The sequence below is a fragment of the Pezoporus wallicus genome, unplaced genomic scaffold, assembly GCF_028554395.1.
Source record: "Pezoporus wallicus isolate ANWC-B61680 ecotype Strahan unplaced genomic scaffold, APGP_CSIRO_Pwel_v1 contig_3710, whole genome shotgun sequence".
Classification (NCBI taxonomy): Eukaryota; Metazoa; Chordata; class Aves; order Psittaciformes; family Psittacidae; genus Pezoporus; species Pezoporus wallicus.
Window position 1 is genome coordinate 4,060,749 of NW_026640315.1, and position 20,178 is coordinate 4,080,926.

Sequence of the window (20,178 nt, forward strand, 5' to 3'; positions counted from 1 at the left end):
GCACATTGATGCTCCTATTCTCATCAATAACAATTTGATTTGGACCCAATCCTGCAGCTGAGCTGGAGACCCAGATTTCCTGAGGATTGTTTGATGTAGGTGATAGGCGTTATCCCATCAGAGGACTAGAGCTAATAAGTGAAAAGCTCCATTGCCAAACAGTCAAGGATCATAAACTTCCTGGAAGGCAGCCAGGCATTCCCTGCTCCAGCTCACAGCTTGGAAAATTGAGGCAGGAGAGTTTGAAGTGAGCTGGGAGGCAGTGACAGACAAAATGCTGGTGCCTGACAAGTCGTGCTTCTCAGAAGGCAGCGCTGCTTCCCAGACTTCCTCCCATTTCATCCATCCATGACTATCTGCTCCCAGGGAACAGGCCTGAGCTCCCCGTTTATCTTAGATTCTATATGAGCCTGTGGGTGGCAATGACAGTGTAAACCAGACTGGTGCACAGATTGTACCTCTGGGCAACTGGCCAGCATGTAAGGCCTGCAGATAAGAAATGCCTGTAGCAAACACCCTGTGGCAAATGGCACTTTGCACTTCATTGGCTTCATCAAGAACCTGATCAGGAAAGACTGGAGACACTGAGAACAGGGACTGCCAGTTCATTGCTTGGATGCTCATGCAGAAGCATAGGTTCCTTCATAATACAGAATAACCATCCCCAGCTTTGTTGTCTTCTGGTGAGCATCACCATGTGAGCCATAACACTCACTGGAACTGAATCCAGAGGGCTGGGGACCAGGGACAGGAGGGTCAGTGTGTCCCTGCTGGTTACTCACCCTGCATCCTCCCAGGGCAGCCTCCACACAGCTGCCTTTCCACACTGCAGAGGTCCCAAGCATGACCCAGCCCCAACCAGTGTGAACCTCTCTTGATTCAGAGAGAATCTCAACTGAGAGGCTGCTGCTGCTCTGCAGACACTCCCAGCAAAGCTCTCCTTAGCTCCAAGGGAGCCTCTTCATCCTGTCTGGGACTGGTCCCTCCTCTCCTTGTGCCTCCTGGCGCAGGCAACACAGCCCAGACAGCACAAACAACACTGTGTGAGGCCACCACATGGACTCCCCTGCCTGAGTCACCAGACAGCTTCATCTTCTCATTAGGAGATAAGTGCTGCAGACTAATTAATGTGTGGACAGAGGGAAATCAGGACTTACCCTCCAAGAGAGACGGAAGATTTCACTCTGGTCTTCATGATGGCCTGCTGATAGTACATGATCTGAGAGAGATCAGACGCATCCATGGTTAGGAGCATGGAGATGTGAAGACAAGGCTGTCTCTATCTGAACCTCAACCATGCCCTCTCCCATGTAGTGAGGCTAACTACAACGGGAACTGCTCCTTCCCTAATTACTGGACAACCAAGGAATCAGGGAATCCCTAAACTATCTCAGTAAAATGGCTGTTTTCACTGAGCTCATCGCAAATGTCAGAAAAGCATTTTGCAATGTGCAAGTAATTAAAAAGCACTCCCCATGCTATATGAAAATTGGATAATAGCTACTATTCCAGGCACCTACAATGGCTCTGGATGATTTAGCATGTAATTACCATTGATCCTTGGCTGTCTCTGTGCTGGCGCCACTGGATACATCTCCTAAGACTTCCCCACCACTAACTGTGATCGATTGGGTTTGAGCCCTGGTGTCTGTCCTTGGCTGAGCCTTCCCATCACTGCCTGCAGTGGGAGGTGCAGAGGCAGGAAACATCCTGATAGGGACCCTCTTGCACCACTGATGTGAGATGAGCACCGAGAAGTGAAAGGAGGAAAACTCACCTCTCTCCTATAGACAGCCAGGTTTTTTTTCTGCAAAAGAAACAAAAACCATTCAGTTGGGATGGGTGCCTCCACCTCCCTGTTTTCAGACACGAAGCCACTGTTGCATTGCGCCGTGCTCTCCAATTAATTCTCATTATAATTAAACTCAAAGGCAGCAGCTCAGCTAATCAGGGTCTCATCAAAGCTAAGAGCATCCACACACCGTAAATCACTCCATCAGCTGTATTTACTGTTCAGCATTGCTGCTTCCATTGCTGCCTGCATGCCTTCAATTATGGGGTTATTCTAATGGAGCTAAAAGAGATGCATTTATGAGACACAGATTAGATCATTCAATATTAGCTAAAGGAGACAGGAACCAACACATTGCAAAATATAAACAGCACAATTAAAAGCCTCAGAAGCACTGTGTGCTGTGCAGAGGGTGTTTACGTTGAGATGTGAATAACTCAGACTGTGTTACATGTCATCCGCAAATGAGCAAGCAATTGAAGGCAAGAAATTAACTGCACGGTGTTTATGCACACAGCTGCCTTTGAAGCACTGTTACTTTGTGGGAGGCAGGAGGAAAGACAGGCGAAGCCAGGGATGCTCCCAGCAAGCCTTTAAAGGCTTACAGTGTTTCAGTTCTTCATCTCCTGTTCTAGCCAGCAAGAGCTGCATCCCAGCATTATTCTATCAAGCTATTCCTGCGGCAGACATGCATCTACAGAGAGCCCTGGTGAGGGGCAGTTTGTGAGTGATGAGGGATGAAGCATCAGGTATTGAATGCCACAGGCTGCCTGCTTCTCCCTTCTCCACACCAGAGAACCTGCACCCTGAGCTGCCCCTACTTTGGGAAAGGTAAGACTCTCCCAGGGCTGCTCTGAGGGGACCCTTCATGGGGACACTGCTTCTGTATTTAACCATTGTCACCAGTCCTGCTCAGGAGGGAGAAACCCTTCTGTGGAAGAACAACCTGCACGTTTTGCTGAAGCCCAGCTGGTTTGGGAGGGCACACTCACCATTGCAGCAGCAGGAGGCAGATATGCAGCAGATCAAATCTGTACAGCACTACCATGAAGCCAGCACATCCCATCCCAACACAAACCCAGCCTGGCCACTGTAGCGCTGACAGAAATCCTCACTGTGGCATTGCAAGGACAGGAAGCTTCTTCTGCTGGGAATAGCATGACCAGCTCTGAATGACTGCAGTGCACACAGCCCCAGCAGGGACAAACAGTACCTGCAGCAGCAGTGATGCTCTGCTAGCCACACACAAGAACTGTGTGAGAAGGTAAGGGCTGACACATCAAGGGGGATAAAAGGCCCACATGATCTCTGGACACAAGGCTGAACAGCCTTCCTTGCTGGTTCAGAGGGTCCTGGGAAGACACATGGACCAAGGAACAGCTTTTCACCCTTCTCTGCTCTTAGCTGCACCCCTGCTAAGGCCAGCTTACACACAGACACTATTTCTTCCCCCCATTTCAAAAGCATCAGCATTGTTTCAGATGGATATAGAAATGGAAGGAAAAAAACCAAAACAGACCAAAAAACACCTGCCTGTGCAGAGAAATTCACTGCATTTACTGCCCTACAAGTGTCCTCTTTAGAGAACTTAAGTTTCTGTTTCAGGCCAGCTATTTCCTGCACAATAGGAGCTCACTGTCTCCTTGGGGAACCCAAGAGATGAACCAGGCCCTATCAGATTTACAGCTGAACTGTCCCATTTGATGGAACTTCAGTGTCAATAGGGCATGTACTTTAGGAAAATCAACACATTAACATCATCAGATGGTTTTAAAAGGCCCCTCATTTCCTCCTCTGTATTTTGAAGTGGAGCCTGGGACAGGCCTGGTGCAGAGGGGTGAGGAAAGGTGGATGCTGGAATAGTGGCTTGAAGGCAGCTCTCATGGTAGTAAAGTTGTGTTATCTTCTACAGGGGCCTCAGAGCCAGGCAGCACACCACACACACGAGACAAACAGCTGGTGGGAAAGAGAAAGAGAACACAGGAAGTTAAATGTTACATAGAGCAAGAAAGGCATGAATTAAAATGCCATCACAACATGGAAATTATATGTGGGTAACTTAAAATCAAAGCTAATGCCATGTCTGCAAACAAGGAGAGATTACTTATTTTAAGCACATCCTACACCAAGGATCCCCTCCTGCCACAGCCTCAGTGTAAGGTCAGCCCTCCGGATAGCTGGTCCTGGGAAACCAGGGGGCTTTGGGCTCCAGGGTGGGAGGGGATTAGAGGCAGCAGGTACTGGCTGCTCAGCCCTTTCCAGCTCCCAAATCCACAGTAACTGGGAAGCATCTCAGCAATTTCACCCTGGAGCTGCACACAGTTCATTTCCCTTTATCCCGCAGCATACCCATGACCAGTTTCCAGCTTTGTTGCTGGTACAAGGGTCCCTGAAGCCTCCCCGTGTCCTGTTGAACACTGCCAGGTGTCCCCATCATCACCATCCTCCTCCATGCCACTGACAGCAGCAATGCCCAAGAGCCCTGTGCCACCCTCCTTCATTTGGACAGAAATCACATTAGGAACAAAGGAGCAATTCCTTATGATGAGATGAATGTTGCAATGCCCTGAGCAAGTGACTTGTTGCAATTACCACGGATGAGCTCCCAGCCCTGCAGGCTGCAAATCAAATGGCAATTAGTGAAAGGCCTCGGTCTGTGTGGGGTGAGCGCTGGGTGCTGTTAAACACCCTCCTCCTGAACACACAGCAGCACTGGGACACCCTGCACAGCCCCATCGCACCCCACTGCCATCAGCTGAGTATTCCCCATGCACACAGGGCTGCAGAGTTCAGCTGGGAGCCAGCCAGGACCTGCACCAGAACTCCACTGTCTGGAGCTGATCCACATGGATGAAGCCATGAGAGCTGGGATATCTGCTGATTTCCAGCTAACCATTCAGTCCTCTGCTCTCAGTGTGGGTCCTCCTGAACACATTGTGGAGACAATGGTCATCTGGTTTGGCATTGTCTGGCCAGTTCAGTGCTTACAGAGGCCATGAGCAGCTGAACAGCTTCTGTGTGTGTGCCCAGATGGAGTGAAGAGCAAGCACAGGTCAATGTTCTCCAGAGCTTGTTTTGGACCAGGGCACTGCAAATCACACCTGCACTCCATGCACACAGCTCTGATCCTGCACACACAGACATGGACCTTTCCCTACATGCAGTCAGCTGAGAGCCCAGCAGGCCAGAGGTAAATTCCAAGTCTAGCATAAGATCATCTCAAGATGCATCTCCACTGTGCTGGTGCTTCCAGCCCAACAGCTGGAACTAAACCTGTGACAGTCCATGCGCCCAGGTTCATCCAAATTCCTGGGTTTCCCCTGTCCTGTTTCTGTGCTTCTGACCCTGCCATCTGAAAAGATGCAATACATGCAGCCGAAGTGACGCATTTACCAGGCAGCCAAATGGACAGGAACTAATGAAATGAAAGGCCAGCAATGACTATGATGCTCTGTGCCTCATTTAGTGCATTACAGTAAGCCAATTTCATTCAGCCATCCCTGAATCCAGCGCAGTGATTTTTGGCTAAGCCAAAGCACCTTCCACACAGACTCAGAAGGCAGCACAAGCTGAGTGTGTACCTGCAGGCGAGTCAGTGGGCTCTGGCAGTTGCCTGGTAACTCTCTAAGCAGTGAGGCTCGATCATGAGCCTGAGACCTGGGTAACGAAAGGCTAAAGCATCCCTTAATTACCTGTTTCATGGCCGGCTACTTCTGCCTTACTCCTCCTGCCCAACTACAGCTCCTAACTCATTATAACCACGAGGGATGCCCATGGGTCAGTGAAAAGAGCCCCTTCAAAAGAGTGTGAGTGCCTGTTTATCCCCAGAGGATTCTATCAATTAGGGAGGGAGCAGACCACCAAAGGGTCTGAGGCAAGTGAAGGAGATGCTCATGCCAATAGCAGCTTCACAGAAGTCATTCTGATGTCAGGAATTCATTATCACCAGGAATTCTTTCTTTCTCAGCTGCCAAGATAGAACACAATTAATTGGCCAACAAAATGAAGCTGGATTGAGCAGGAAGAGAGACTCAAATCAAATGGATTCATGCACTTTATGCTCTCATCTTTTCACCTATGTCAGAGCCAGCGACAGGGTCCACAGGAAACATCAATAAACTCTGCACTGCCTTCAGCAGGGGTAAAATATGGCCAGCATGGCACAGTGCAGCTCAGCATCTACCCGAGGAGCTTGGGCTGTCCCCTCTGCTCCCCAAAGGCTGTTGAGCCACAGGGGTTTGTGAGAGCAGCTGGTCCAAAGCTGTCTCTATGTGAGCTTCTGGCTGCCTTGTGTATGGCAGTTGCTCTTTCAAAAGCAGAAAGATGAGCAAGAAGAAACTAGAAACTTCCCCGTTCTGCTCAGAGACCAGCTGAAAGGCAGTGAAGTCTTCCTGAGCCTGTGTCCTTTGAATTATGGAATCAACCAGGTCGGAAAAGCCCTTTAAGCTCATCCAGTCCAACTGTTCCCCACCACTGCCAAGGCCACCACTACCAAATGGCACTGAGGCCTCGTCTCCACTGTGTGTGAACACTTGCAGGGACGGTGACTGCAGCCCTGCCCCGGGCAGCCTGTTCCAATGCCTGAGCACCCTTTGGGGCAGGAATTGTTCCTCAGCTCCATCTAAACCTGCCCTGGTGCAGCTTGAGGTCGTTTCCTCTTCTCCTGTCACTTGTTGCTTGGCTCATGCTCTTCTCGGAGTCTCTATTGACAGAAGGAACTGATTCACGTGCAGGGTGGGAACAGCACGGACATCCCTCAGCTCACTTCCCCTGTGCCACCAAGCAGCTGGCTTGGAGCTCTCAGACCGTTTGCAAACCTAAACCCTCCTTCTGTGTGAGCTGCAGAACTGTGGGTGAGACGCTGGCTGCTCCTGCTGCATCCCTCTCCCTTCCCACCACTCCTTTCCTCTGACAAATAAAGGGCTTTCAGCAGCCGCTACTTATAGCGAGGAAAAACAAAATCCACCCCAAGCCTACACTTTGCTCATTTCCAGTCTCTATAGCAACAGGACACACTTGGCCAAAGCAATTACCCTGCCTCTGGCTGCTGGGATGTTTAAAGGCTGTTAGGAAAATGAGTTGTGGGAATCCAGTGAGTGTGATCAGAGCCACATTCGCATTTCATTGCTGAGAGAGGCTTTGACTGCGCTGCCAAATGAACACCATTAAGGGCACAAATACGGGATCACTTAAGAGGACTGATGGAGAAAGAGAAGAGCAGCTCAAGCTCCTCATCCACCACCTGCATTTGCCTTGTTTGACTCTGAACCAGTTACAACGCCAGTTCATCAATCCTGTTTGTGCTCTCACTAAACAATATGCATTTTTAGGCAGTGTCTGTGTCTCCTACCCGCCACCCCAACTTCTCCATCTTTCTTCCACTCATCACCCTTTCTGGAGGTATTCTGTCCCTTTATTTAAACCTGATCTTCTCACTGATCCTTTACACCCCACACAGCTCATCCAGCACTAATAAAGAGGCAGCCACGAGCATCTGGAGACAGAGGGTTCCTGAATTCAGTTTCAGCAGCACAGAAAACACATCCCATAGCTAAGCTCTCACACCAAGTGGTGTGGCAAGAGAGCTGACAAAGTATTTTCAAGCCTAAGGGAGCTGCCAAAGCCTATTTTGAGGGCCCCACACCCTGGACAATGAGACGGCTCCAACCTCTGGCCTGTTGGGCTGTCACAGCAGAGCTGACTCACCCAGCCTGCAGGGCCCAAAAACACAATCACAGGGATGCTGTCTGGGTCCTGCCAAGTCCATAGGTGTGAAAACCAAAGTCTTGCCTCACCTGGTTTACCTTGTTTTCATTGGGATCTGTCACACGGTCTAATCCATACTCCAGGACATCCACCATGCCGGGCTGTTGTTAATGAGAACACCAATGGCTTTGTAAGTCATTTGTGTTGAGGTCTGTGGTTGACACAAATGCATGAGGAGACCCCTGAGCCCCAAAGGGCTCTGCTGACAGCAGCTCCTGGCCACTAGCAGTGTCCATGGAGGGGCTCTGCACCCTGAATCTGGGAATGCTCCCCTCCTGGAGCTGCACCTTAGAAAGCAAGCAAGGAGGAAGGTGGCGTGGACTCGGGCAGGCCTGGGCTGAACCCATGGCCATACCCTTAGCTTGTCCCCAGTGGCTGCAGGAGGGAATCAGCAAGGCACCAAAGCACCATCACGCTCTACTTACAGGAGTTCGGTTCACAAGCCAGTAGGCTCTCTCCTGGCAGTCCAGGGCGTATCTGTCCACCTTCTTCCGCTCCTTCCCTGCCCTGCAAAGCCAAGAACAGGATTTACTCTATAGGAATGCATTGATTTTGCTCTCTTAAAATGAGTGGGATGATAAAGGAGCAAAACCTCCACTGTCCCCTACCCTCCCCTGACTACGCAATGCTACAATGCAGCCTCCTGAGCACCTCCTACCCCAGCTCATTCTGGAGTGCAGATCATGCTGCTCACATGGCCACACATGACTACAGCTTTTGGGAAGCCATCATCTTGCTGAGCTCAGCTGGGAGCCCACACATCCTCTTTGGATTAAACAGACCGCCCTTGGGTAGCCTTATGCTAACAACCCGCTACTTGCGGTCAGCCTTGCTGCCTCATGTTTATCCATGCCCGATGTCCCTGGGCAGTATCTGATGGCTGCCATGCAGGGATGCATCCCAGACATGTCTCATCCCTGTAAAGGGGGCCATTTCTCACAGGAATTATTTGGAAATGGTACCAAGCAGTGTTCCCAGGCACTAAAACCCAAATCACCTCCTCTATTAAACACAAGAGGCACTAAGCATGGTTTGGGTTTGCACCAACTAATTCTTTCCCAGAAAAGTCCTGGGCATGATTTGGGATTTCACATGGGCAAAGGAGGATTCCCAAAAGGCTGTTTGCATGTGGCCAGCCCGCTGTGGTTAGCAGGGTGGATTCAGGCTGCTCTGCATCAGTCTGCCCCAGCATCACCATCCAACAGCCTCAGACATGTTTCCTCTGCCTGTTCAGTGTCAGTATCTAACTTTAAAAGTGCATTTGGCATCTCTTAGCCCGAGCCTGACCTCAGTTTACAAGAACAACAGTTTGGTGTCTAATGAGACAGCTATCTGATGAGCTGTATTCGGAGGACTTGGCTCCCATCCCAGCAGAAACAGTGCCGAGCAGCAGAGGCAGCGCTGCCATGCAGGGAGGTAAAACAAGGTGAAAGGAGCCTACAGCAGTAGGAAAGGTGCTGTCTCCAAAGGAGTAATCCCCATCTCATGTTCACTGACTCTGCCGGGAATGCGAAGGATTCAGCTTCTAAAATCAAGTCATTTTGGCTGGTACCCAAGCCTGCATCAGAGTCTTCTCCATAAATCCCTGCTGGGAACGTTCACTGCTTCTTGGTTCAGGCCATTCACTTCAGCTGTGACATGCAAGCAATGACTGAACCAGGAACAGCTCCTGAGCCCAGTGGCCTGATTCACACATGCTCAGGGACAGCCCCAAGCTAAAAGAAGCCGTCTCTAGCAAGGGCTCAAACGCTGCAGCATCAGACCCTGGCTTCTTCACATTAGATGCAAAGTCTAAAACTCCCCTTGCACACTTGCAAAAGCCATTTGCAAAGAGGCACAAGCATGTGTCACAGGGAAGGACCCACCTCTGCCCATGCTCTCACAACCACATTGATTCCATGGCTTTGGTGGGCAGGGAGAGAAACAGGGGTGCAGAGAATGAAGCTTTGCAAGTGGGCACCCAGTTCTTCACTCACAGAGTGTGAGGTGAATAAAGCTTCTATGTTACACAAGGAACCCCAGGCTGACATAAAGGCAGGTTTATTTTACAGTCCTGAGGGGCACTTGCAGGTTGTTTTAAAGCTGCAGTTGATGCTTTCAGACTGCAATTTATCTGTGTACTGAGACAGGGAAGCTCTGCTGCCTCACACCCTCCCCAGTGATGCAAACAAGGGAACCCAAGTCAACTCACTTATACTGCTCCTTGGCCTGCATGATGACAAAATCCCACTTGTAGTTTATTTTCTGGTTGAGCATGTTGTAATGTTCCTGGAATAAAAACAAAGCAGCAGTGAGTGTGATAATTGTGCACCAGGAGCTCCATGGAGGGATTTTCTTGACTCCATCGCTCAGCTAGGCCAGGCTGGCGGCTGAGCCAAGAAATCCGGATTGTTCTGCATGGAATTACATGAGTTGCAACAGTTCAGGAATACCACTGCAAAGAGCCATTACCCTGATGCAATCACTATCGATTCAGAGTGTTTTCCTGTGCCGGTGACATTTTCCCTTCCAAGATTTTGGCTTTTGGCACTGCTGGAGAAACCCCTCGTGCGACTGAGGAGGTGATTTTTTGCTGTGCTCCGTTCATTGCAACAGAGGGGCTTGCAATGGAACAAGTGCAACTTGTCCTCACCTTTTCATATTCTTCTAGAACACCTTTCCTCTTAATGTTCTTCTTTGCCAGGTAAATTGCTGTGGAGGGAGAAGCAATAAGCAGTCAGTTAGAGCATCAAGTCCAAGAATAAGGAATTTACCCCCATGACAAACACAGGAATCTTTGTCTGTTACAGAACCTTCCCAGGCAGGAGCTCCGAGCTCACAAAAGCTCCCTGAAGAAAAATTAACTTGCTTTCATAGAATCATGGAATGGTTTGGGTTGGAAGGGACCTTAAAGCTCATCCAGTTCCAACCTCCTGCCACAGACAGGGACACCTTTCACTAGAGCAGCTTGCTCCAAGCCCCATCCAACCTGGCCTTGAACACTGCCAGGGATGGGGCATCACTTTGTCACTGCTGCTTCAGGAGGCAGTGACACAGAATGGGCTGTGTGTGCCTCTGCCAGCATCACGCCTCCTTTAGGAACTCAGGTCTCACAGGTGAAAAGATACTGGACCAAATGTTTAAATGCTGACGTTCTTCACAGTTTGGCATCCAAGTTCTCCCAATACCAGCCAGTGTTTTGCTCCAAGTTCTATTAAAAGCATCCCAAATTAAACCAGGCTTTTCTATTTCCCTAGAAGATCTACAGCATATGTAGATAAAAGCAACAGAGGACAGCCCTGGTACAAGTGAATCAGTCTGTGAGCTGCACAGCCCGCATGAGCAAACCAAGTTTCATGACCAGACCTCTAATAAAAAGCATTATAAAGGCAACAAGCAACTGATATGGAAAATGCCATCAGGAGATACTGGAAGCCACTGAGCACTATATAAAGAAAGAACCATCTCTGAAGGCAGGACTTGATCCAAATCGACAGGAAGTCTTGGGCTCAGATCCAGGAATACACTTAACTACTCAGGAAATCTAACCTTGTGTTTAAAGTCTCCTCTGCCCAGCAGAGTATTTCAGACGGGTTCCAGTCTGATGGAGCTCAGTGGAACGTAAGAGAAGCTTAAGCATTTTCTCTCATCAAGGCCACCCAAGGTGGTCACATCCAGAGTGTTCCCTCAATTCAAAGTACTGGGAATCACTCATGAAAGAGTACGAAAGAAAATACAAGGGAAGGGCATAGCACATAGACACACAGCACAAAGGTGAACAGCAAACACAGTGGAGGGCTGTGTGCTTGCACTACACCTCCTAACCACGCAGTGCTGTCACTTACCATAGTCTGTGTCATCTGCAGGCCACTTCTGTGCAGGCCAGAAATAAGGGGTCTGCAGGAAAACAAGGCTTTCATTAGCAGCCTGGAACTCACACAACACCGAGGGAGAGGACAGCTCTCCTCTGCTGCACTCAGAGCTTCAGCTCCATCGCTGCGTGTCAGCTCACAGTGGTACCAGACACAGCAGAACTGAGCCCAGCAGACTGCCAATGTCAACCCATTCCTCCTCTGCAACAGGTTCACGTGGCCAAGCTCCTGCTGCTGCCTGAGCACTGAGATGCTGGAGCCTGATTTGGCACCATGTGGGAACCAGACTCCTCATTCAAAGCACCAAGGGTACCCTAATTTCCCATCATAGTGGGAACAGTCCAACCATGAACACTGATAACATCCTGTTGTTACTGTGCTTTCTGTCTATTCATCATTCAGTCTCCCCAGATCATTCTGTTTTCAACCAGGAAATCCATTTGCTACTTTAAGACCTGGAAGGGAACACACACTTGGAAGAAAGCAGAGATATTCTGAAGTAGAACAAATACACCGATTTAGTTAAAGGAACTATCGAGAGTTTCCCTATAACCATAATCTGACATATGGAACTGGCCTGAGGCTGCTCTGTGGATCCCTTCCTCCTGCACACCGGACGAGCATGGCTACACAGCATGGCCCCAGGACTAAGACTTTACAGAAGATGCAACTCACTTGAAACCTGTAGAGGCTTCCATCTGTCTTAAGAGTGAGGTTCTTTGGCTCCTGAAGAGGGTAGATGTATCCATATTTGACAAACAGGTCCCCCAGGTGGAGCGCCTCTGCAAAGGGAGAAGGCAGATGTTTGGACTGCACAGGGACACTGCACTGGAACCTAAAAGTGAGCTGCTACTGGGGAGGGGGGAATTCATCTGAGAGGTTTTGTCTATGGAGACCTTCAAGTTTTAGAGCTCCAAGCCTCAAGTTTTACATTTCTACCCACCTTCCTGAGTGACCTGCAGGCGCTGCAGAATCCACTGCAATATGTCATTACCTGCAAAGCAAAGAACATGTCAGCTCCTTGAAATCATGAGTGAAACGAGCCCTCTCCAGTCCTCACCTCTCCCTGTGCTCTGGGTCCCACTGACCCCTTCTTGCAGACACGCTTTCAAATGCACCATGGAAGAGAAGTGATAAAGAGCAGATAAAGAGCAGAGATAAAACGCGCTGCTCTCCCTGGCCCTGCTGCCACCCAGGCTTTCTCCTGACCAAGGCATCAGTCCCTGGGAGAAGAAGCCTGAGGCAGGCAGTGAGCTGAGGATGAGTGTGCAGAAGCACACTGTGGCCTGAGCACCAACACTTAACCCTTCAGCACTGGCTTAGAAAGCAACAGCTTCTGCACCCAAGGAAGGTGAAATGCCCCTTGTTTGAAAGATTCACTGCAGTGTCTCCAGATTCACAGAGCATGGTCCTGTCTTACTCTGAATATGAGAACAGTGACAGGTCCTGGGGAATCCTTTAAGGGACATGACTTTCAGAGCAGAAGGGATGTCCAAGTCTCAGATCCAAGTTGCAGTGGTAAAAGGACATAGCAAAGATTTCTCCATTCACACTTTCTCTCCCAGTTCTTTTGCTGCAGTGTGACCAGCCAGACTCAAGCCTCCAGCACCCTCCTTCCATTTAAACAGCGCAGAAGTGCACTATTCCCTGATCAGTTATTGGCCTTTTCCTCCAAACATCCTCCAGGATTGCAGACCGAGGTGCTGGCCTTTCTTGACATTGACTTAACTTTCTAATAGGGGCTCAGGGCTCTTATCCTGCCGCCTGCTTCCTGAAATAGATGAAATTAAAGGATTATCTCATCCCTCATTTCTAGACAGTGCTCTCTGCAAGCACTTTCCCCTAAAGGCGCACATTTAACTCGGTCTTTTCTGTTGTGAGCCATTTCCCTGCCCTGAATTTAACCACTTGGCAGGAAGAGACAAACTCTCTTCAGTGGGTCTGTGTCCACTGCTCTGATGTCTTCACCACCCCCTCACTAAACATGAGTCACTGTTTTGCAACACCCAGAGGCCAATATATACATATATATATGTTTTATATATATATATATATACACAGCTTGAACAGCACTAAAAATATCATCATTTAGAGTGATAAGCACCATGCCAAGAGACTGGAACTCCCTTGTCTATGAGAAGTTGACTGCAATTCAGGAGTTATGCAAGAAGGAACTTGCAGCAATTCTGGTTGAGCGGACAGCACACAAAGAGGATGAGCATCAACAGGCACCCTCCCTCTACATCATCCAGCCATGGACTTTCGGGAAGTGGTGTTTTACACTGGTCAGACATCAGGAGAACTGCTTGTTCCCTGCTCTTATTCGAGGTGGCACATCATCTTCAGTGCAGAAGAAGCTTCTCTGCAGTGCTGCCTTAACTATTCACTGACAGCCAGGAATAATAGAATCTATTTGGCCAAGTTGTATCCGGAGTCACCTGGACCAAAATCACTGCTTTCAGGGAGAGATTTTGTCCTTTGTGTTCTAAAGGGCTGCAGAAAGACCAGAGTAAAAGGAAGGAACTTTGCTACAGCATCTCTGAGTATCTACAGTGAAGGATCCCTCACAAGGGCTGGAGAACAGGGAAGCAGAGGCAGCGATAATGCCCTGTGAAAGGAGGCTGTGCTAAGAGCTGTTGTAATGCCATACGTGACGCAGCACAGCTCCCTGCCTGCCTGAAGGAGGAAGAGCTGTCATTTACAGGCAGAAAAGTGGGCTGAGTATTTTGTTCTTTGCCTGTGTACTGAAGGAGAACTATTATTAGCAGAAAACTTTACAGGGGAGACTAATTGTTTATTGCTCCTTCCTGAAGCACCCTCTTTCAGCCTGACTCCAGGCCGCCTGTTTTAGTTAGATCTTCATATTTATCCTGATTTGTGATTCAGCCTCACTGGGAATATGACAGGTCTGGAGGCTGAAGCACCTACTCACCTCTGTACTAAACAAAAGCAAGGTCACTTGAGTTAAACTCACATGAGACAGCTAAGAGGGTACATTATCACTCTTTGTGTGTCTCTGATTCAAAGAGCTAGGAGTGAGATGAGACAGGAGTGAGAATGAGATAAAGGGAGCAGGCATGGCTCAAAGGATGTACAGCAAGTATTTACTGGGCTATAACCAGTATGCATCCAGGCAGTGGTAACCCTGGAGTGGTCACAGGGTCCTCACACAGCCTTTCTTTGATGGACTTCCTGGTCCTTTCCCCTGGTGCAGCTCTTACCTGCCACAGCATGTGGGATGTCGATGACCATCACCTTCTGCATCTGCGTCTTGATGCCTGTGCCTGGATTCTGCATCTCCATCATAAGAGCTTCAATCTGCAAAGCAGGAAGCAGATGGGATGTATTACAGAAGGCCCAGGACCACCCCAGCTCTGGGCAGCACCCCAGAGTAATGTGCAGTGGTGTTATACAGAAACAGATGCAATGGCCACAGTGTTCTCCGAACCTCCTCTTGCCATTAGAGGTGCCACCTCCAAACCCTGCCAGCTCTCACGCTGACTCACAGTGCCATTTCCCCCTCCTACACGGGACACAAGCACAGGTTTAGCAGATGAGGGACAGGATATAACCACTCCATGAGACCTAAGCTATGAAAAAGGAACCTCTGCTACCCATAAACGTTCTTCTCTGGTGCAGAGGGCTGTTTGCTGGGGCACTAAGGAAGAAGAAATCAAGCTGTGCTTCTATTGCACAAATACCCCACCTGTGCACTTGTAGACACTGCACCATGCACCAAGAACACACGCAGTACGCCTCAGCCCTGACTGTGGGCAGCAAAGCTCAGCCCCTCTGGAACAGGGCAGAGAAACACTATTTGGAGCAACTCCTCCCCCTGTCTGGCAGCATCCTCCATCCCATCAGGAAGCCCTGAGGGATGCTGATGACTTGTTTTTAAAAGATCATGTTATGAAGGATGAGTCCCACCCTCAGGGCGAGAATTCTTCTATTTCTGGTTCCAAATTACCTTTTATTTCTAAATATGAAGGTTTTCAAAGGTATTTTCCTCCTCTTACATTTGACTTCATACTGGCAGCATCCCAAAGGCACAGCAGCCTCCTGCTTGCACTTGGGATGCTCCACTAAGACAGCTGGAGTTGGAATATGCTCCTCATCTCCTCATTTTAGATGACCTGGCTTTGTGGATGATGCTCTTTTTGTCTTCTGCTATTATTTGATACTAAATCAAAGCCAGTTCAACAGGACCAATTCTGTTTCTCTGCACATTCATTTGGGGCCAGGCTGTAGATTTTAACAAGGATTAGAGGATTTAACGAGGGCGACTTGCTGACACTCACACATAATGGAGGGTATTGTCTTCACAGGCACCACAGTGACTTCGAGCCCAAGTCTTGCCAAGCTCAGTGAGGGTTTAAGCCTGTAGTGACAGGATGCGCTCTGGGCTTGACAGTAAAGATTGATTTTCAGCTGGTTTTAAAGTCTGTGTCACACTAATGCTGAAACAGAGAAGCCTGATGAGACTGAAGCCAGGCTGGAGAAGCCCCCAGCCACGCTGCAGACCCCACTGGTCCCTGCCCAGTTGCGGTGCTGCCATCAGTGACCAGTGTAAGGAGGATGCAGAGGAAAAAGGCAAGTGGCATCCATCAGCCCTACTCACGAGCTATGAGTCATGTGCAGCCCTTGGAGCACAGTGAGGAAAAGCACACAGATTGTACTGAAACAGAGCCACTGGGGAGCACAGCCCTGCTCCACCAGCTGATGCCCAACAGGCCGGATCCTGGCTGCTGAGGCAGACACCAGCACCAAGAGGTTGGGCTGATTTGAGCTCTGCCAGCACCTGGCCACGTGCATACAACCCAAATGGATTTCAGAGGCTTCCTCCCTGCTTCAACAGGCTTCTGTGCCAATGTTCTTCCTACCAAGACAGTTTAGGAGAGGAGAAAAACAGAGTAAACCAACCTAAGTGTTAGTTATGAGTATATCATGGACTAGAAGGCATTGCTGGGCCTTAGAGGGGGTTCTCTGATCCCCTCATGGGTCAGCCATGAAGCTCTGCATCCAGCCCATGCCATGCAGAGCGGCCTCACAGCACATACCCAGCACTGCTCATCATTCCTAAAGCAAACCCCTTTCCTGTCCCCACATCTGGAGAGGCAGCACAAGGAGACAGCACAGCAGGAATCCCTCTGTGTACTGGAGCCAACCCATGGCTACGGCGACGGGCCAGCTGCTGGCAAAGCTGGAGCACAGCCTTCAGCAGCTAAGAAAGCTTCTCTCTAGGATATTAGCTCCTCGTGGATCTAAGGTGCTCACTGGATGCATGCTGAGCATCCTCAGCTCCCTCCATAGGCAACCAGCAAAGATGCTCTGTATTTTAGGATGTGGTTGTCCATGCTGCCACGGAACAGGAGATCCATACGCAGCTTCCCTAAGGTCTGGAAAACCAGAGGAGGAATGAAAGCAGAGATGAGAGCTAAAACCTTCCTGCGGCCAGCCCAGAGCTTCCCTTCCCAGCGCTAACAACAGTCTGAGCACCAGGACGACCCAAGCCTCTCGCTGCTCACACTGTGAGCGGTGCATGCTCCCTAGGAGGAATTCCCCGTGTCTTAACAGCTCTTCCCACCTGAGCAACTCAGGAGCGCATTGCAAAGACTGCAACAACTGCTGCTGGGGTTGTTTCCCAAAGCATACAGCACCTTCAAAGACACAGCACCGAAGAAAACACCTCCTTTACCTCCCCTCCCATGAAGAGTACCCTGCTTGTATCGCTAGGATCATGCCTTAGCACCGAAGAGCCTGAACCTTCCCCATTGGCTCATGGGCGCTGCAGAAGAGGCAGCTACAACTCCAACAGCAACTGGCTGTCCTTGTCACTGGAAATTCAGTTAATTCCACTGAGCAGGATAAGCCACAGGCAGGAGGTGGGTGGAAGGGAAGCTCAGCACTGCTGATACCGGTTGTACTAAAACTGGCTTCGCTTTTGAATGAACCCTATGGAAAAACACCAACTGCTTTACAAATTACACACCCGAGCCCAGAGCGTGGGCAAACACCAGCCCACTCCTTCCAGTGCTTCTGAAAAAGTGGGAAATGATTTGGCCATGATACAGCCCAAAAAGCGGATGCACATCAGCTGCAAGCCTCGGGAATGCTGGACCAAGCCGAGGGGCCCTGCGTTGCAGATGATGGGGTTTCCCCTGGGAAATAATGCAGTTTTGAGGGTCTTTGGGAGGGGGGGAAAGGATGGGAGAAGGAGGAAATGTATCAGGAGAATAACTCAGCCGAGGCTAAGCCACAAAAATTACGGGTTTATTTCCTCCAGTTCACACCTTGCCCCCCAGACCCCGGCCTGAACCCCGGAGCCACAGGGCTCTGCAACAGGTCGTGTCCTCAGAGCCCCGGGGCCGCTGCTGTCCCCTCGCACATCCACCGGGGCCGCGGGGAGCCGTGCCCAGGCGGGGCGCTGTGAACACCGGGTCTCCGCGGCCCGGAGCAGCGGGCACCGCATGGCCCCGCCCGGATGCAGCCCCCGAGGTGCTGCCCAGCCCTCACCTTTTTCAGGAAGGCCATCCTCGGCCGGTGGCGCTGCCCCTGGTCCAGCCGGGTGACGGTCATGGCGCCGGAGCGGGCCCGGGCAACGGCGGCCCCGGTCAGGTTCACCTGCCTGCGGACACCCGCCACATGAAGGCGTAGGGCGGCGCGGGAGGCGATCTGGGCGCTAGGGGGAGCCCGCTCGGAGGGGCGGGGCCAGGGGCGGGGCCTGGGGCGGGGCCAGGGCAGGCGGGGCAGGAGGGGACTGGGAATTGGAATGGGAACCGAGGTGAGGAGCCGGGGACGGGGCTGATGGAGCTGTAAAGTCGCTCTGGAAGGTGCTGGGAGCCTGCAGCTACGCGGGTGAGCCAGCCTTACTAGTGACACTGGATACGGCCCTTACAAAAGGTGGTGGTAGGCAGGAGCAGGCACTCGTTCCCCTGGAGAGGGGAGAATCCTCCCTAAAGCGCTCCTGGTCGGAGCTGGGGCCCTCAAGGCCCACGGTGCCCAAGTCCCGGTGGCTGGGACTCAGCAGTGCTGCAACATCTACTCCGTGCATGCTGCTTGGGGCGGCAGTGGGCGCAGGAGCCAGACAGGTGGCTCTGGGGAGCTGGTACCATGGCAGAGCCATGTGAGAAGTTGTGACATCCCACAGTGGGAAGTTGTGACTCACAGTGACCAGAGGCAGACCACGGGACTAGAGTGCTTCCCCACAACGGGGCTGTCTCACCTCCATAGCAGCACTGGGAACCAAAAGCTCCCTTTTCCTGGTTTCTTCGGAAAATGGTGGGATTTCCTTCTGCAGCACAGGGCTCAGCCTGCCAGCACAGCACAGCAAGAAGAGTGCTGGGTCCTCACTCACAGAGCATAACTGTGCCAGGATTTGTAGGAGGCATTCCTGGGAATGCCATGTGGGCACTCTGCCTTCTGCACACCACGCACCTACCCACGGTGTGTGTGTACCTCCCTGCACAGGAAGCACACAGTGTGTGCTCACACCCCGGGGTGCACAGAGTGCCACGTGTTCATGCAGTGAGCAGGCACTCGTGCCGCACTCTCCATGAGCAGATCCCACCTGACACCATCACACACATCCGTGTTTCCAGGTCACCCACACTTCCCAAACCCACATGTAGCCATTTCTCAGGGCAGTGCCTCCCACCATGGTGTTTGTGACTGCTCTGATGTCCCACGTGGTTTGCATGCTTGAGCAAAGCACATGGAGCAGAGCACTCTTTCCATTCACAGGAATACCCTGAAGGCACGAGCTGCTTTCCCAGTCGCTTTGTTGCCCTTGTGGAAGTGTTTCATCTTTTTCTCTGCTCTTTCATCCCTCTGTTCAAGGCAGTGCTCTGCAAGGCCTTCCTCCTGTGTCTGCTCGGTCATTCCCATGTGGAATCCCCCCGTGAGTCACAGCAGCTGCTGCATCAGACACTGCCACAGTTTTTCCACCCTTCTTTGCTCCATGAGTTAAATATTGCAAGTAACCTCTGTCGTGCCACATGTTAGCATCAAAGCCATCATATCTCATGCTTCAAGGCATCAGCTGGCAGCCAAAAGGAGCAGAATTGTCTCCTAGTTCAAGTGCTAAGGTGCTGTTTGGTTCTTTGAACCCAGCTCATATCCCAGTGGCTCTCTGAAACAGCAAAGGTGACAAACTCCGGTACATGGACAGTGCTGGAGGCAAAGAGCTGGAGAGAGGGAATTCAGAGTGGAGTCAGAGGAAGGGAATAAAAGGACAGTGAAGGCACACAAGCTTTTTAGTGATGATAGCTAACACAAGTGCTTTCATCTCTAGGAGAGACAGACACTGGCAGGAGAATGGGATCTCTATACAGGTAATTCTTTTGGACATACCAGGGTAAACAGCACACAGAAAGATGTAGCTCAGTTCCTTGGCTTGGGAGGGAAACTGGGAGAACTTGTTATAAACTACACTGGTTCCTCTGAGCAGCTCTTGTCCTTCGCTGTCCTGGGGTGGAAGGACTCAGAAGTCCTTCAGGTGAGGTGCTGACCTAAGGAAAGGCTCAATCACCAACAACTGCATGTGCCCCATGTACTTAAAGGAATAAAAATGGTCATTTCATCCCAAAATACTGACTTTGAAAGCTCCACTGAGGAATAGAGGCATCTTACCAGATAGAAACATTTGCAAACGTTCAGAAAGAACATTTCCTTGCAGGACACCCAGAGGAAGTAGCTCTGCAGAGCTCAAGCTGAGGTGTGAGCTCTTCAACCCTGCTGAGCTCCAAAGCTCCCAGTGCTTTTAAATCCTGC

General features: G+C 50.5%; 1 protein-coding gene across 3 annotated transcripts in view; it reads right to left on the bottom strand.

The window, feature by feature from the left end:
- Window positions 1-18,045, bottom strand: part of RGS9 (regulator of G protein signaling 9) — a 28,964-nt gene extending 10,919 nt beyond the window's left edge. For all 3 annotated transcript variants that reach the window (XR_008973406.1, XM_057418597.1, XM_057418598.1), the window contains exons 1-11: window positions 17,923-18,045; window positions 14,631-14,727; window positions 12,353-12,403; window positions 12,085-12,191; window positions 11,383-11,434; window positions 10,191-10,249; window positions 9,750-9,826; window positions 7,984-8,065; window positions 7,597-7,659; window positions 1,778-1,807; window positions 1,158-1,219 (exon numbers count right to left, since the gene is read on the bottom strand). Coding sequence is in view for 2 of the 3 variants with exons in the window: in XM_057418597.1 (XP_057274580.1) it covers window positions 1,158-1,219; window positions 1,778-1,807; window positions 7,597-7,659; window positions 7,984-8,065; window positions 9,750-9,826; window positions 10,191-10,249; window positions 11,383-11,434; window positions 12,085-12,191; window positions 12,353-12,403; window positions 14,631-14,727; window positions 17,923-17,985 (743 nt within the window). In the remaining variant the exon portion in view is untranslated. The remainder of the gene's footprint in view (window positions 1-1,157; window positions 1,220-1,777; window positions 1,808-7,596; window positions 7,660-7,983; window positions 8,066-9,749; window positions 9,827-10,190; window positions 10,250-11,382; window positions 11,435-12,084; window positions 12,192-12,352; window positions 12,404-14,630; window positions 14,728-17,922) is intronic.
- Window positions 18,046-20,178: the final 2,133 nt, after the last annotated feature.